The following is an 18,464-nucleotide window of genomic DNA, read 5'->3' as shown; positions in this document are numbered from 1 at the left end:
CCGCCCCACACATAACTCTAACTAACTAATTAAACTAGACATAAGCAAACTATTTAAAAATTAAATATTTACGAATATTACAAGTATACAAGGCTATATTTACATGGGGACTGTTGTACCTTCCCTTCCTCACATAGTGGAGAATTTTTCAGTCTGAGATACCATTAAATTGTGATGGCCCATCCAGGTAGAACATGTACACACAATGGTTATCAACTTGCATACAGGGCAATCTTTCCAATCTGCTACAATTCTTTTAAGGATGTCAGCCCATCAGTGGATAAAGAAGAATTGGTTGATATAATTTGGACTTTCAAAGAGCTCACAAGAGTTTACTAAGAAGTCCCAAAGGGTGAAATTCCCTTCTGTGCTGAGGCCCAGCACAAGGCCGGTGCACCTCTTAAGTCCCACGTAAGCCCTCAAATAGGGCTGATGCTATCTGGTATAGTAATTCATATGGTCTTGTCCAACTGTACTTACACAGGATGTGGCAGAATTCGGCCTTAAGTAATGACTAAGAGTTAAAGTGCTACCTATTAATTGCTGAATTTGTGGAAGGCACACTTGGCTATTAATTATTTTTTGTTTCCAATACCATCCACAATGTGACTGTGCTGAATAAACAGGAAAAAAGACAGTCTCTGCCTCAGAGAGCTTTACACTAGAGAAATATCTTTTCAGGCCTCCCTTCCCCTGCAAAAGAACTACTTAAGAAACATATTTCCTTCTTCATGGATTCAATTTCTTTTCTAATATGTACTAGTTTGTGCTTTGTCAGTTAGGATTTTACCAGAACATCATAACATAAACCATAATCAAACAGATTTTCTCCAGATTCATTTACTTCTAGTTTGAAACTGGGCATTAAAATATGTTCTATCACAAATCAAATTCTCTCATAACTTTAACTGTATTTAGTCACCAGTTTCTTTTTTTGATATTTAAAAATGATATGCCGCTCCTATTTTACAATGTTAGAAAAAACAAACAGTAATACCACAATTCCACAGCAGTTGATCCAATTCAGATGAATTAACTAGGATTTATACTTTATTAATTTTAAGCTGAATTTTTCATGATTTGCACACCCTATATGGACTGTTAATAAGAAACAGATTTGACTAAATCTTGTTAACATGGTGTTTCAAGAAAACACTGAATGCAATTTTAACATCTAACGTAAATGCCCTGAACTGTGCAGCGAGATACTGTCTGGTGTACCCTCTGTGAAGAGAACTCCTTCTGACCAGCCCAAGATTACATGACAGCCAAGCACTGTGCAGAGTACTTTGCTGATTATCAGGCAGGAACCAAGCCCTACATACTACTAACCAGCTAGCCAGAACCCTTTGTTGGCTAATTGGCTTTGGCAATTAGACACAGGGTTAAATTTCCAGCCTAAGTAATCTAGGAGCTTAAGGCCCATTGACTTTCAATGAGACTAAGGCTCCCCAACTGCAACTCATTTGGACACGGAGCATGGCCCGGGCCAGTGCACTAGCTCCTTCTGTGTCAATACAGGGATTCTGTACTAGAGTTTACACAGAATTAGGGAAGTGGTTCTCTAAATCCTCTGCCTCTCCTCCCAACTCTGTGAGAACATGGAAGGATTTAGCCCATAATGTGCCTTCTACAATGTACTGAAGCTATGAGCTGTGGCACCAGTGGTTCATGGAATGTGTGCATCTGTCTTCACTTCACCCTAGAATGGGTCTTTAGCTTAACTAAATAGCTACTTTGAATTCCCTGGCAGTTTAGAATAGAAGTGACTGAAACAACATCTCCTGAAAAATTTATACAACAAATTTCACAATCCTTAAAAAAAATATTTACCCAATTCACGAAACTAGGTATATATATATGTATACATTTATACATAAATACATTATATATATATAAATAAAGCATAGATACATTTTTTCCTATATTTTGCCCACCTCTAATTTACAAACAGATGCAGGAATATCACAAATTTCTCTTCACTAATTATTTGTGTGTGTTTATATTGCAGTAGTCTAGAAGCTCCAGTTGGGGATTGGGACTCCACTGCATACAACTGTATACAACTTAAAGGAAGAAGAGTGTTCCTGCCCCACAGAGTTTACAATCTAAGCACATGACAGGAGGCAACAGAATTGGAGTGAACAGACTAGGTTTGGTATAATGTGTAGCAGTCACATGCCAACTCCCTAGCCATTTATGGCAATATCAGCCATCCCTGGCCCACATTAATATTTCCATCCAGTTCACACACAAGTCATAGCTGCACTTAGATATATTATTAAATCCAAGGCCAGCCTTTGCTTGTGCACTTTTGGCAGGTGCTATTTAAGACAACACCGCCTCTATTTGTTCTGTACCAACAAAATAAAATGGAAATGTCATATGATTTTCCAAAGAACAAACTGCTGTTCTCTGTAATATCTTTTGACTACTAAGAAACACTGTACTGTGGGAACATAGCAAAAGCCAATAATATCAGTGGTCTAGCTAATCCAGAGCTGCTGTCTCTGACAGTGGGCAATGTTGGATGCAGGTGAAGGCATAAAAGCTTTGTACATAATATACCTGGCCAGTTGTGCTGAATTAGACTACGAAAGGAAGTTTCCGGCTTCTGACCTTAGATGGTGATTGATTTCAGCCTTTGCAAATTTATCCTGGCTAGCATAACTGCAGAATCTCTACTTATTCATATAATAAATGTTCAGTCTTTTTTCGACTCTTACTAATCTATTTGTCTCAATTATAGTAATTCACAGAAGAAAAAGTATTGAGTTCTGGGTAATTACTGATCTTCCACATATTCCAAATGGTCAAGTCTGAGAACTAGAAGATTCTGAAAGACAAGGAATTTATTTTCTAAAGAAGATGTTGCACACAACATGTATGTAGTTTGAGAGTAAATTATCTGTTGGATTGGGGAATTAGTACCAGCATGTAATGGAGACGCATCGATATTAACAATGGATGTGAGCTTTTAGGTCATTTTGTCCCCTCTGACAGTGAGGGGTTCGTTGGGGAATGGACAATACAACTTCTTCTAAGAGTTTTCTTTTCTTTTGTTCTTTTTTGTTTTTGTTTTAACTTATTCAGCAGGTCGAACCAAGCATAAGCATTAGGGGATAATTATAAAATTACTTTTCTTTAACTCAGCAATATGATTTCATTCTGGCTATTTGTTTCTTATGTTTTTTCCAAAATTTTGTCCAAAAGAACACACTGTGAATGGATGTAGTCAAAATCTGTGTGTTATGTGTTCAGGTGGCTTGTTTCTTTAAACTCGTGCTGTTTAAATACGGGGAACCATTCTAATTGGATAGCCTGGATAGTACTGCATTATACAGAAAATACTAAATGAGCATACCTGCCCAGGAATGAGACTTAGTAGCTGCAGAGGGAATCTCTGCAAAGCCTACATCTCAACATGCAACTGCACAGAAGACATAATGCAGATGCATCAGGAAATACAACATTAATCCAATCAGCCTATTCAAAAGCAGTGTTTTGATGTCACCCGAAGTGCTATATCTGACTGTGGTTATCACAACTTGGGAAGAATGTAATTGCCATGGAAAGATGCAGAATTAAAAAAAAAAATGACGTTTCAGAGGCTTGGATTCAGGTTCAGAAAAACTGTTGTATTTGTTGTTGGAAAAGGAAATACATTTTGTTTTTGAACTCAATGAACTTTTGTTTTTCAGGAAATGAGGTGACCAAAGGCCTCCTCACATCAAGTGCCAGGCTTCCTCTAGACTGCTGAAGCCTGGCTAGAAACTAGGATTCAGAGGGGTCCTAGAGAACACAGTGGGGAAGCAGAAGTTTTGAGCTTATGATTTCTGCACAAGCTACCTTTCTCTACTCCTTTCTATGCCCTAACACATAATGACTGATAAGCACATTAGTAGTACTGCACCAAGAGTTTTCCGTCCCTTCCTTCATCAATCCCAAAATAGGGCAGCATTCTTTAGCCAGGAGGGGAACCAAATAATCAGACAGTTGTTTTTCATGAAACACACTCAGAAAATTCATGGATACATCTAGAGTAGTACAAATCCCTAAATTTCCACGCTGTACAATTCTTTCCTGGACAAAACTTTCAGCCAAAAAGAAATACTACAGGACATGTGCTAGTTCACTAGGGATTTGAGAGGCTTCTGAACCAAGAAGTACAGTCTGCCAATGATTTTGTTTTTTAAAGTTTATTTGGGCCTTGGCTCACAAGACCAACAACAAGCTCACTATCTAGGTTTCAGGAAGTCATAAAAGTAAATGATCTGCCTGCAAAAACTGCAAAAAGAAAATAGTCTCATTTTAAAATATTTTACTTCTCACAAAAATATTTTTCTAGTTTCTGTAACAGTGAATTTTTTTTTCCAGAGCCTTGAATCATCTCCCTTTGTGTAAATGATATGACAAAACAATCTCATTGCTTTCAGCTGAAAAGCTGCTTCCTCCTAGTCAACAGTTAGATCCTGTATATTTCTCTACACAATTCTGTCATGGAGTAAGTTCATATGTAAGAATCTTTCTTCAGTATTCTAGGTTGGCTTCACAACAGAAAAATAAAGGCAACATGATGTTGTTGAATCAGGGATCTATAAATATTGCCAGGATACTTGTACTCCTCCAATTCCTTATTGTTCTTCACAGGAGGGCCTGCTTTTGTTTTCAATATCACATGAGCCAAACACCAGCAATCAAATAGAAGAAACAGCATGTCTGAGACAGGAAACTCATCCCTCACAAATATATAATCAATTATTAATTTTTAGCACGTTTGTAGCTTGTTCATATCTTCAAATCACTTTTTAAAAGATTTTTTAAGTCTCCATGGTAGCTCTAAAAGGTGATCACAGAAGTATTATTATCCACATTTTACATGGGCTCTTGAAGCCTCTTGGACCCATATGCTTGGGGGCGCTAAAGTTTCTACCTCGGGATGGATTCCAGGGCTACTTTCCTCCCCCATGGTAACAATCCATTCTGACCACACATACTGAGCTGAGGAAAGGCACTGGTGGTTTCTGGACGCTGGTAGACTTAATTGTCAGCCTGGGGCAAACAATCAACCATGCCCAGTTCTGTTTGTAGCCTTTATCTCAGGGCTCTGTATATTTTTCAACACATAAACAAAAAGAAATGTAGAACAACAAGAAAAAGCAACAGTCCTGTTCTCAACTGAGTTCAAGGGGCCCTTTCGCCTCCAGTAGCTGAGTGAGCTTAGACTTTTCCAAGCTAGGTTGCCAACTCTGACTGAAGCTATTCCGGGAGATTTTTTCCCCCAACACTATGTAATGTAATTTTCTTTAGATATCCTATTAAAATCTCCTAGATTGCTTTCAATGACCACCAGGAGATCAATGCCAATCCAGGAGACTTCAGGCCAGTCCTGGAGGATTGGCAACCCTATTCCCAGCCAAGGAGGGTCCACAGGGCCTGGCTTTCCTCTTATAGCTTTCTGTTGCAGCCACAGGAAGGTGCACTTCCCATCCTCTCCTAGTCCCAGGCTGCCTTGTGGTGCTGGGGCCCCCATTTATATCCCTCAGCTGGGAATCGTCAGACTCAATCAATCACTAGATGCTGTTCAGCAGGGTCAGCTGGTTCCCAGAACTTGCCTGCTGGGCTTCTTTCCAGAATAGGGCTGGCTGCCCCCTGACTCTAAAGGGGCAGATCACCCTGTCACAGTCTCCTCACGGTTTGTCAGAGGTTCTACATTTAGGGCTTCTGCAACTGAGAAAAGAAGGGGGGAAGCATTTGATCCTTTAGAGCGTGTACAAAACAATCACACTAGATTATTAGCACAAGGACTAGACTATTCAGGAAACCATTAAAATACCAAAAGCTCTCACACTGTTATTACTGTTATCCCTGATTTTAAGTATAGAATGGGAAAAACTCTGCAACTCTCAGATACCACTGTCTGGTAACTGTTGACAAATGTTGACTTGTTAATGGCTACCACTGTTTACAATACACAGTAGGAGTTTCCCCTTTTCAGTGATATAAAGAGGAAGAGCTATACAGTACTGGAGTGCACAGTGTTTGGAGGGTCGGACTGCAGGCAGAGGGCTGCCTCCATGAGGATAATTCTGAGTCTCTGCTTTCAATCCTTAAGAGTCCTCAGCTGAAACCCCTTACAAATGTGGCACTTGTCCTTTTGGTGACTCTCACCAAGGCACTTTAAACAAGAAGTGTGCAGGTCACTGTTTGGCATCAATTTACCGCAAACTTCACACGCTTTGAACCCCGGCAACTGAGGCATGCCCTAGTGTTGGGGAACAAAACGGGGGTGGGGAGAACCCCCCGTAATGGAAACTTAGAGAAACAACTTCTAACATTACTACTACTAACTAAGAAACGAAGAAAACTAACTCTATACAAATCACAGTGGGACACTGCTAAAGGCGCTTGCAGAAGCAAAAGAGAGGGAAGTTCCATCTAGCTGTCACCAGCGGTCAGAAGGAACCGAGGGGGGGTCGGGTTGGCTGGACCCCATAAAGGCGCGACTCCAGGGGGTGCCGATGCCGACCCTATGGATTCTGCTAGGGGGAAAAAATCGTCTGACTGTTGTGCATGTGACGCGTGCGCACCTGATTGGAATTGACCTGAATGAGCACTCGAAGAACTATACTAACATGAATTTGGCATTCAGAATGTAATGCTAGTGCTTTAGCTGAAGAAACATTATAAAACCTTTGCTAGAGACTTGTTAGAAACAGCTTTGTTAATACTAAGTTTATTAATAGGAACTTCACAGGACAGAAAATAATTAAATACAAAATAGAAGGAATCAATAGTCATTTTTTTCCTGCATATCGGGGTCATATATGGTCCATTGGCAGTATGAAAACTGAGGAGAATGGGAGTGACCAAATACTGTATAAAAATTCATGCTTTATGCTCCTATTAAAAGAATTTTGTGAAATTCTTTGAATATCTCTCTCCTGCAAACAGAGCTAGATTCCAGTAAATTGTACAGTTTACAGAATTAAATCCACGTTAAAAAAAAAAAGGGAGGGAAAAAAGCAAGCGGTGATTTGTACATTGCACCTGCTTGTTAGCCTTACATGACCCACTGTGTTGAGTTGTGACAAAGGATTCTTTATTATCCAGGTGACCCAAGTGCGCATTTTAACTGTCGGGGCCAACTACGCAGACCACAAAATGTCTTCATTAATGGCAATTTCAGCCCATCAGTCCCACTATGCTTATGGCATTAAGAAAAAAAAAAGAGAGAGAGAGAGAGAGAAAGAGATGCTGATTTTCTAATCCAAATTGCAGGTTTTGAATTTATTTCACTTGAAGTGCAGTAAGAATTTCCCTTGATTGGATATTAACTAAAACACACTCCATTTGCTAGCTCTTACAAAAATGCATCTGCCTCCTAATCAACTGAATAGCAGCACTGGTATATGCATTTCCAGGCTGGAAGATAAGGGTCTGTAAACCAAACTCTGGTTCACATGGAAGATGGTCTACAGGGGTGTTAATGGGCCACTTCTCCTTGAATGATGACAGGTTTCGGAGTAGCAGCCGTGTTAGTCTGTATTCGCAAAAAGAAAAGGAGGACTTGTGGCACCTTAGAGACTGACCAATTTATTTGCGCATAAGCTTTCGTGAGCTACAGCTCACTTCATCGGATGAAGTGAGCTGTAGCTCACGAAAGCTTATGCGCAAATAAATTGGTTAGTTTCTAAGGTGCCACAAGTCCTCCTTTTCTTTTTTCTCCTTGAATGGTCCCTTAGAATATGTGCTAACTACTTATGCTAAACTATCTGTTCTACCTTGTATTTAGCTGTGATACCGAGTACCTTTCCCAGACCTGAAGAAGAGCTCTGTGTAGCTCAAAAGCTTGTCCCTCTCACCAACAGAAGTTGGTCCAATAAAAGATATTACCTCACCCACATTGTCTTTTGGAAGATGGTAATACTCTAATAAACAGGTGATTATGGAACTCCCAGCTCTGTTAAAACCAGATTGGTAGCCTATTATGAACTGATTACATTTTCCACTTTTTAGCTGCATACAATTATATTTGCTCATTAACACTTGATATGTTTAATGCAGCTGAAGAAAAATACTAGGACAATTAAATATCAATCATACTAACTCCACATGGAATTGGCTTCTTTAATGATATCTTCCTGTAAAACATAATGTAGTGTAGAGGGAGGTTGGATTGCTAAAATTGCTGTGAAGTATCTTTGCGGAATTAAACATGCAGTTCAAAATGTGGTATCACATCCACGTGTTTGTACTTTTCTATAAGAAAAACTGTTCCAAGACAGAATATAAACACCTCTGGCTGAGCTAAGCTCAGTTTCAGGTTTACAACTGAAAATGACAAAGAGAAACAGAAAATTTAACATATGGAGCAAATGCCTTTTCCCCTCTATATGATTTCTTTTAAGGATTGTAATTAATCCAGTGTAAAAGATGGGTTTCAGCATGTTTGCCAACACTGTTAAAAATCAAGACCACACCTTCCGTTGAATTATTTTAAGAAGAGAAAATATCACACTAGCGATTTGAGGTTTTGGCTTGAAGTTAGGATGCTGGAAAACTAGTCCAAATTCATGTGAGAAACAGATTTTAGAGGATCTCGTCCATAAAAAAAAACAAAAAACCCAACGGATCCAAACGCAAAACCAAGTTGTATCAAGTTGGTCTCTATTCTTTCTTCCTTGGTAAGATTTTTTTTACATTACTTTTATTTACTTGTATTGCAGCAGTGCCTGTGAGCCCCAATCACGGACCAGGACCCCAGTGTGCTAGGCACTGCACAATTACAAAGCAAAAAGACAGTTCCTGCCCTAAAGAGATTGCACCCTAAATAGTCATTTCTTCTTTAAATTTTGAAAGACTTGTTTTCACTGTCTTTGTTCTTTCTCCTCACTCTCTAACTATTTTTCTTTACCACCTTATTGGGTGGGATTTGGGTGTGGAAGGACACTTATAGCCAGCCCACATTCAAGTTACCATAATTTTCTTTAATAAATTGTATAGTTTTTTTCACATTCTTGTGTCTGATTCTCTGCTTTGAAAGCCCATTGAGTAAAGGTCTCAAGTTTAGTACTTGTTATTCAAGTACTGCAATGACAGTTAAAACAGCATTTAAAATTGCTTCAGAGAGTGACTCAGTATCAGAATGGTTTGTAATGAACTCCCAGGAAGGCCTTCCAGTTGCTCCCTTGCTGAAAGCAACTATACTCTGGACTGCAAATAAAATGCCAACCATAGTTGCTGCTGTTTCCATTTTTAGGAGACAATAACTAACAGTAACATAAATTAAAGGACAAACAGAACTCTCCTGCAGAGCGGTATAAAAAACTAGCCCTAACAACCAACACCAGAAAATACTTGTTTCTCTTCCCCAGTCCACCAGTAGGGAGGTTAGGGGCTGTAGGTCACTGTGGTTGGGTGGCCGCAGTGGCAAGTTTAAATGGCCTCCCCTGGTTCCCTAAGATGTTAAGGCCAGTGGCGATCACACTTTCCTGGGTGGAGTCAAGTTGATGTACCCTGTCCCAATGATTTCACACCCTGGAGACTGCAATGAAGGAGCAGAACATTTGGAACTAGCAATAGTGGGTTTGGGGGCGGGGAGATGGGGGGAAGAGTTGAAAGAGCCTCCCTTTGGTAAGACCAAGGGCTAGGGGTTGGAGGCTGCATAGATTGGGCTCCTCAAGTGGCAGCAGCAGTCAGAGGAAGCACGCTTATTTGAGGTGGCTGGCTATGATCTTCATCTGTCTCAACAGTATGTCATTAAAAAGGTACACATTTCTTTCTAAATCCAATACATGGGAAATTAAACCTTTTGTCCTAGCTGGTGCTCTGAAAAGAGCATGTACACCTTAAAATAAATGTGGTACTCAGATGTAACTCAAACTGTTTCAAATCCATAGGGAAGTACAAGAAGCTCTACTGTAGTACAGTGGTTCTCAACCAAAGGTCCGGAATCCACTGGGGGGCCGTGAGCAGGTTTCAGGGAGTCCGCCAAAATAAGCTAGAGAGCAGGCCCAGCATTAGACTCACTGAGGCCCAGGACTGAAGCCAAAGCCCGAGCCCATTGTCCTGGACTGAAACCGAAGCCTAAGCAACGAAGTAGGTAACTTCTGGGTACTCTTCTGGTTCTGTCAATCTACAATACCCGCCTGCTGATACCCGCCTGCTGAAGTGAAGAAACAGATTGACAGAGCCAGAAGAGTACCCAGAAGTTACCTACTACAGGACAGGCCCAACAAAGAAAATAACAGAACGCCACTAGCCATCACCTTCAGCCCCCAACTAAAACCTCTCCAACACATCATCAAAGATATACAACCTATCCTGAAGGACGACCCATCACTCTCACAGATCTTGGGAGACAGGCCAGTCCTTGCTTACAGACAGCCCCCCAACCTGAAGCAAATACTCACCAGCAACCACACACCACACAACAAAAACACTAACCCAGGAACCTATCCTTGCAACAAAGCCCGTTGCCAATTGTGTCCACATATCTATTAAGGGACACCATCACAGGGCTTAATCACATCAGCCACACTATCAGAGGTTCATTCACCTGCACATCTACCAATGTGATATATGCCATCATGGGCCAGCAATGCCCCTCTGCCATGTACATTGGCCAAACTGGACAGTCTCTACGTAAAAGAATAAATGGACACAAATCAGACATCAAGAATGATAACATTCAAAAACCAGTCGGAGAACACTTCAATCTCTTTGGCCACTCGATTACAGCCCTAAAAGTGGCAATTCTTCAAGAAAAACACAGACTCCAATGAGAGACTGCTGAATTGGAATTAATTTGCAAACTGAACACCATTAGAATCATAGAATCATAGAATAGAATCATAGAATCATAGAATATCAGGGTTGGAAGGGACCCCAGAAGGTCATCTAGTCCAACCCCCTGCTCAAAGCAGGACCAATTCCCAGTTAAATCATCCCAGCCAGGGCTTTGTCAAGCCTGACCTTAAAAACCTCTAAGGAAGGAGATTCTACCACCTCCCTAGGTAATGCATTCCAGTGTTTCACCACCCTCTTAGTGAAAAAGTTTTTCCTAATATCCAATCTAAACCTCCCCCACTGCAACTTGAGACCATTACTCCTCGTTCTGTCATCTGCTACCATTGAGAACAGTCTAGAGCCATCCTCTTTGGAACCCCCTTTCAGGTAGTTGAAAGCAGCTATCAAATCTCCCCTCATTCTTCTCTTCTGCAGGCTAAACAATCCCAGCTCCCTCAGCCTCTCCTCATAACTCATGTGTTCCAGTCCCCTAATCATTTTTGTTGCCCTTCGCTGGACTCTCTCCAATTTATCCACATCCTTCTTGAAGTGTGGGGCCCAAAACTGGACACAGTACTCCAGATGAGGCCTCACCAATGTCGAATAGAGGGGAACGATCACGTCCCTCGATCTGCTCGCTATGCCCCTACTTATACATCCCAAAATGCCATTGGCCTTCTTGGCAACAAGGGCACACTGCTGACTCATATCCAGTTTCTTGTCCACTGTCACCCCTAGGTCCTTTTCTGCAGAACTGCTGCCTAGCCATTCGGTCCCTAGTCTGTAGCTGTGCATTGGGTTCTTCCGTCCAAAGTGCAGGACCCTGCACTTATCCTTATTGAACCTCATCAGATTCCTTTTGGCCCAATCTTCCAATTGGTCTAGGTCCTTCTGTATCCTATCCCTCCCCTCCAGCGTATCTACCACTCCTCCCAGTTTAGTATCATCCGCAAATTTGCTGAGAGTGCAATCCACACCATCCTCCAGATCATTTATGAAGATATTGAATAAAACCGGCCCCAGGACCGACCCTTGGGGCACTCCACTTGATACCGGCTGCCAACTAGACATGGAGCCATTGATCACTACCCGTTGAGCCCGACAATTTAGCCAGCTTTCTACCCACCTTATAGTGCATTCATCCAGCCCATACTTCCTTAACTTGCTGACAAGAATACTATGGGAGACCGTGTCAAAAGCTTTGCTAAAGTCAAGAAACAATACATCCACTGCTTTCCCTTCATCCACAGAACCAGTAATCATTAAATTAGACTTGAATAAAGACTGGGAGTGGATGTGTCATTACACAAAGTAAAACTATTTCCCCTTATTTCCCCCCCTACTGTTCCTCACACCTTCTTGTCAACTGCTGGAAATGACCCACTTTGATTATCACTACAAAAGGTCCCCACCCCCTGCACTCTCCTGCTGGTAATAGCTCACGTTTCCTGATCACTCTTGTTACAGTCTGTATGGTAACACCCATTGTTTCATGTTCTCTGTGTATATAAAATCTCCCCACTGTATTTTCCACTGAATGCATCCGATGACATGGGCTGTAGATCACGAAAGCCTATGCTCAAATAAATTTGTTAGTCTCTAAGATGCCACAAGTTCTCCTTTTCTTTTATCTGACTTTCAGAAATTCAATTTTCTTTTCAAAGTGTTGCAAGTCTAGTGCGTTTTTAGGTCCTGTATTAAAACCTGCTGGGTAAAATTTTCCAAAGCACCTAATTCATTTAGCAGTCTAAGTTCCATTGACTTTCAATAGGATATAGAGACCTGATCCTAAAAGATATTTAGGCACCTAACTCCGATAGTAGGTTCCTATGTCACTTAGGCACTTTTGAAATTTTTGCCTGTCATCTTTTTCACTACTTATTTGTCCTTTAGCAAGTCCTACTGAGTAACATAAGCCAAAAGTAAGGGTAGATATACAACTCAACACTAAAGTTGAGTTACTAAATTTGGAGAGTTTGAATTAAAGCTGCTTGCCATATCTGGGTTCATAGAGTAATTTTGTATTTATTGTGGCAAAAATATGTATTACAGAGTATAAACCATCATACAAGAATGTTTGTAGTTTTTTGTTCACACAACCAGCAAGAAATATATAAAGTGAGATTAGCTTACCTTGAGTAGCAATGTAGTGATTTGGCCTGTGATAACCCTAAAAAAATGGAAAAAAAGTTTTGAGTCAATTTGCAATGCAATGCACCATCATGTGCTGGTATGATTGTCATGTCATAGAGACTAGTGTTCATAACCCTTCTGAATATCACAACAACAAAAGTTACATATTAGGAGCAAATTCTGGCCTTTCCAATGAAAGGCATATTGCGGGGGCACAAGAAGCAGCTATGTTGTCTGGACTGGAGGGTCCCATAGCTATTGGCTTGCGCAGTGCGTAGGTAGAGGACTGACTTAGTATGTTTTGGAAGTTCCTTACTGGCTTCTCTGAAAAGGAGCAACATAAACTTAGGTGCACTTGGTAGTCTGGACACATCCCCAAGCCCTCGAGCTGTGAAGTGCTGCTGAGTGCAATGCTAGTTCCCTGCTTAGCAGCTAAGAGAACACTAGATTTATAGTCAGCATGGATGCTGCGTGTGTGTGCTAGGGAGGGAAGAGGTTCTCTGTGCCCTCTGGTCTGCTCACAAATTATTTCTGAACAGAAAAAGGGTAAAATCTATGAAGAAATGTCTTGGTGTAAACAGTTTGTCCAGCTCTAAATAGGAATTACACTGAAAAGTAATTCTTGGTTTCTTTCTGTGAAGGCAAGAGAAACTTAATCACATGCTGGCTGAGCAATCAGCACTAATAACTTTTGCATTCTTTATAACAAAGAATATTGGCTCTTGATAGGATGCAAACTAGAAACAACAGAATTTGTATAGTATTTTTGTTTCTGATGCTACAGGATTATTGCCAAGGATTTAACTCATGTAACAGTACATCATTATAGACAGTCATAACAATATTAATACCAAAAGCTTTAAATAATGGTTAGGTTATGACACCAACTAACAAAAGGAAGAAATATAAAGTTATAGCTCATACTCCATATCAACTTGCCAGTGCAGAGTGTGTTAAAGGTAAGGAGTGAAGTGAGGCACCAAGACTGAAGTAATCTGAAGAACCCTGGAGAACAGAAAATGTTACAAGAACTACTGAAGTGGTTCCTTTATATGCCATTCTGAGGCAAACTTTGAGTGCCTAAGGATCGAGACTTATTTGTATGACGGTGGATAGAGTTGGCATTTCTCTATCCGAGCATCATCTACTAGCTGCGGGGTTGGATTCATTCAGACTACCAACAAAACAGACACTGGGAGATTTAGTTCAAGGGAATGTCTCGTGATACAAACAGAGCCTTTTCCATGCCAATGCCTATGAAGCTGCCATTCCCACTGTAACTCCATTGTTCTGATATGACATCTATTACAATCTGCCTGCATGAGATAGGCTGCACGTCTGCATCTGTGAAACCAAGGACAGACAAATTGCCATTTACAACCGAATCTTGAATACCTTCTTGCTAATAAACAACCACAGTGTCTCCCTGTTTATGATCACTTTGTCTAGTGATTTCTGATGATCCAAAGAAACTTAGATGCTTTGTACTACAGCTATCTTCTAAGGAATGGGAAGCTTTAGGCCCACAACCCTCACCAGTAGTGTCTTCTGTGCTCCCACAGCTGTCCCACTAAATTCATTCTGCTTTTTTTTTTTTTTCTGGCACAGGAAGACATGATATGAAGCCATTATATCAGGGTCTTGAACAAGAGCACGTGATCCAAACCCTCCTCCGCCACATTTTGTGGATGTTCAGATCTGGATCCAAAGCATAATTTGAATTATACATAAGCAACTAAACCCCGAACCTGAAGTCTGAACAACCCTGAACCTTGGAAAAAGTTTGAATTTAAATCCCAATCCAACCCCTCAATTTGGGTCCAGCTCTACTTTTTATTACACAAATTTCTGTCTACAATTTTATTACTCTTTTAAATGGAAATGTTTCTGTTTTTATCTTTACCTCATGGTTAATGTGTTAAGTTTCTGAAACTGTAAAGAATGGGGTAGAAATATAACCCTAATCTGACTGCCTTTGAAACATATTACTAACTATCATTAGAAGGAGATAACCCAAAGATTGTTATATAAGAATAAGGATTAATTTGGTTGCTCTATATTGTATGAGAAAAAAATCTACTAACTTCCCTTGTCAGACCTGGTGGACACGTCTGAACCGGAGACTGTGACACCTTCATTAAAAGGTGTCACTGGGGAAGAAGAAATCACTGAATGTAGGCTGCTGCCTGCCTAAGAATCAGCAGTTGTTCTGTACTCTCATGTCTAGTGTTCCCCATGAACATTAAAATTACTGAAGTTTCCATCTCTAGATTTCAGGCTTTAGACAGTGTTGACTTTTTCTTGATTTTCAATTCTACTTTTGATTTGATCCTTTCAACCAAAACCCATGCTGTCTCTTAAAGAATTTATTCTAATGTAAAACATTAAGTTAACATGATGCAGAATGAACAAAGAAGCAGTCTTCAATAATTAAAGACCCTACATATTTAATGAAATGTCTTGCTTGCATTAGAAGTACTGGTTAACAGCTGCAGACTATACTTTGAAGGCAACTTAAAAGTGTAGCAATGACAGGAGATTGCAAATCACTGAATTAGGAATTACAGAGTTTTGTCACATTAATATGCGAACAGCTTTCTTTTAAATGTGAAATTATGCCAAGTTGTTGACAGACAATGTAAATAACATTTCCTTGGTCCACATAAGCATCAGGAGGCAAAATAGCCACGTAATGTTGGTGGCAAAATTTCACTCCAGAGTGTGGCAGTTTCAAGAAATGACTGAACTCATTTTCTCACTGGCAAATATTTGGTGTTTTATTTTTTCTTTATTGCATATGTGGGTTCCCATGACTGTGGTTTCCAGTAATGTTTGGCAGCCAAAACTGTGATCAGCTATGCTAGCTATAAGAAATGGTCAATAAAGTGTAAAGATAACATGGACCATGTTTAGCTGAACAGCGATGTTAACTTTGTTTACTACATCAGTATACATACGTCAATATAATTTCCATTGATGTAATCTGAGTTTGTTTCTCCTTCAATTGGCTGCAGTCTCACTCGAGAATGATCATCTGAAATGGGAACAACAGATAAAACAAAGTAGTTTGGTGTGCTTTTAATTGTCACAAAATATAAGGTCACATTCAGAAAGAAACCCTTAATACACATATTACTTTAAAGTCCAATTACAAAGTTTGCACTTTTCAAGTTGCACCTGTCATTTGGTTTTGGCTCAAAATGAGCTATCAGATGTTATATATACAGTAAAACCTTTCCACTTTGCACTTCAATCATTTATGAACCCCATAATTCCCAATGATTTTGGAGCTGAATACATCTGATGTTCAAACCACTGCCACCACTTCCCTTTCCTCCTAGAGGATGTGAAACAGTTTTTGCAACAGTCAAATTGCCTTTCATTAATACATTTAACTGCATTCAACTGTCAAAAGCTCAGTCATTTGCAAAGTTCTCCCATTATTAGTGCAAAGTGATTATGTAATGAATATAACAAGGTCTTGTGGGAGATCATTATTTGAAGAGACAAAACAACCAAGGCTAAAAAATAACTTGGTATATCATATATATATTCTTAAAGAAAAATCAGTTTCACTCCCTCTATATGTTGTTTCAGTGATTTCTTTTGAACTGAGGAAGGGACTTTTCTACCTACTTTCAGATCTTGGATAATATCCCATTTCTCCCCCATGCCATTTTTCAACTGAGGTTGTCCTTTCCTGGGTGAGAAATGCTAGATTACTCTGGAAACTATTCAAACTTACTCTAACAGTAAGGGGGGTGGAGCCAGCATTTCCAACCTAAACCATGAATGGGACATACACGTGAAGAAATAATTTAGAATATTAGAGAGAAATTTAGACATCTCTCAGGGAAACAAATCTGGCACTTGCTCCCTATGGAGAGGAGCTTAGGGTTTGCTATACCAGAACAGATCAATCAAATTCAGTACTTCACCTTTGGCCAGAGCTAACAACTGATGCAACAGAGGATAGAGGAAGAAAAAAAGAAAAGAAAAAAAAGCAATCCTGAGATTTGATTGCTTTTATTTTATTGATATGCTATTAAAGGTCATAAATTATCCAGCCCTTTTGTCAGTACAGCAACTGCCCTTTAGCGGTAATGAGTTCTACAGATTTGCCACAGTATAAAAGAGAATTTCCTTTTCTTTATTCTAATGCCACAGCTATTAATTTTGAAGTGAGATTCTACTCTGAAAAGTGATCCTAGCAAATAAGATATTGTGGAGTTGCACACTTATTTTCTTTCAGTGAATTTCATATTCCATATGTGATCAGTTTGTGATTAAACAAGTAATCTTAGTTTGTGCTCTAAGAGTGCAGGCTGGGGTCTTCCTATTTTGGGCATCATCACCAGTGAGAAAGTTCTGCAGAATTAACAGTGACACTTCTGCAGCTGCCTTGTCTTCAGGTTATTGTTTTAGTGACACCTATGAAACTCCCATTGCCTTCAGTGGGTATGCATAAGCATATTTCAGTTGATCATGGAGCACAAAATGGAATAGTATTCAGTTCTCACTCTCTCTCTTTTAGTTGTGTTGGCTCTGCAAGCCAAACTGAAGTTAAAAAAAACCACCAAACAAAACAACCCCCCAAAGCCCCAAACAAAAACCATTCTTCTCCCCCCATAAACACATACTTTGATCATTAAAGTAAGCAAATATGACTCTGAATATACTAAAAGGGTGGAGTTAAAAGATATTGAGTAAAAAGATGCCATGTTTACATGGCTACTTTCCAGACCGGAACCACATTTAAACAAGTATTCCCTTGTTCTTATACTGTGGGATAGCATTTTTTTTTTAAAAGAGCTGATGATTTTTTCCAGTATGCCCTTTCATAATTTACAACAGTCACAATGGAGTCTCTAAAAGTTCTTGCCTTTTCTAGGCAAATTAATACTAATTTTTGCAGTCTCACCATATGCAAGTGCTGCCACGCCTCTCTAACTCTCTTTGCTACTCTTCGCTGGACCTTCTCACCTAACTCTCAGGGATATTTTTCACAAAACAAGGGGACAAAATTGGACAAGACATGACCATAGTTCAATATTACGTTACACTTTTTTGTACGGTTTTATTTTGATTTTAATTATGCACCCGATCATTCTATCTGTCGTTAAACCATCTGCAGCACATTTGGAAGACATCTCCATTGAACTGTTCTTGGGCTTTTTTTTCCTAAGTCAACCCCAAAAATTCAGAGTCTGTTAGTTTATGTCACTTATGTAAGTTCAAATTATTTTTATCCTATTTTGCATTATCTTGCATTTATCCAAACTGAATTTCCTCTGCCATCCAACTGTCCAATGAATTTAAATGCATCTAAACAACATCACAATCCGCTGTAAATTCTATGTACACTGGTCCAAATGCTGTTCGTCATACAAAACAATGTGTTTCCATTGAAGTTTGCTCCATTGAGGCCTTCTGTATTTGGCCCAACCACTTCAGGGCCATCAGCAAACTTCATCAATTTACCATCCATTTCCCCACCCAAATCTCTGAGGGTTCAGCTATGCATTGGTCCAATGCATCTG

The 18,464-nt window shown here is 39.8% G+C and overlaps 1 protein-coding gene across 9 annotated transcripts in view; it reads right to left on the bottom strand.

Annotated features, from left to right (window-relative positions):
* PTPRM (protein tyrosine phosphatase receptor type M) overlaps positions 1–18,464 on the bottom strand; it is an 832,874-nt gene that overhangs the window by 59,463 nt on the left and 754,947 nt on the right. For all 9 annotated transcript variants that reach the window (XM_073331568.1, XM_073331567.1, XM_073331560.1 and 6 more), the window contains 2 exons: positions 15,882–15,958; positions 12,925–12,961 (listed from right to left, as the gene is read on the bottom strand). In XM_073331568.1, the coding sequence (XP_073187669.1) occupies positions 12,925–12,961; positions 15,882–15,958 (114 nt within the window). The remainder of the gene's footprint in view (positions 1–12,924; positions 12,962–15,881; positions 15,959–18,464) is intronic.

Source organism: Lepidochelys kempii, chromosome 2, assembly GCF_965140265.1.
Source record: "Lepidochelys kempii isolate rLepKem1 chromosome 2, rLepKem1.hap2, whole genome shotgun sequence".
In the NCBI taxonomy this organism is placed as follows: domain Eukaryota; kingdom Metazoa; phylum Chordata; order Testudines; family Cheloniidae; genus Lepidochelys; species Lepidochelys kempii.
This window is presented reverse-complemented; position numbering and strand designations above follow the sequence as displayed.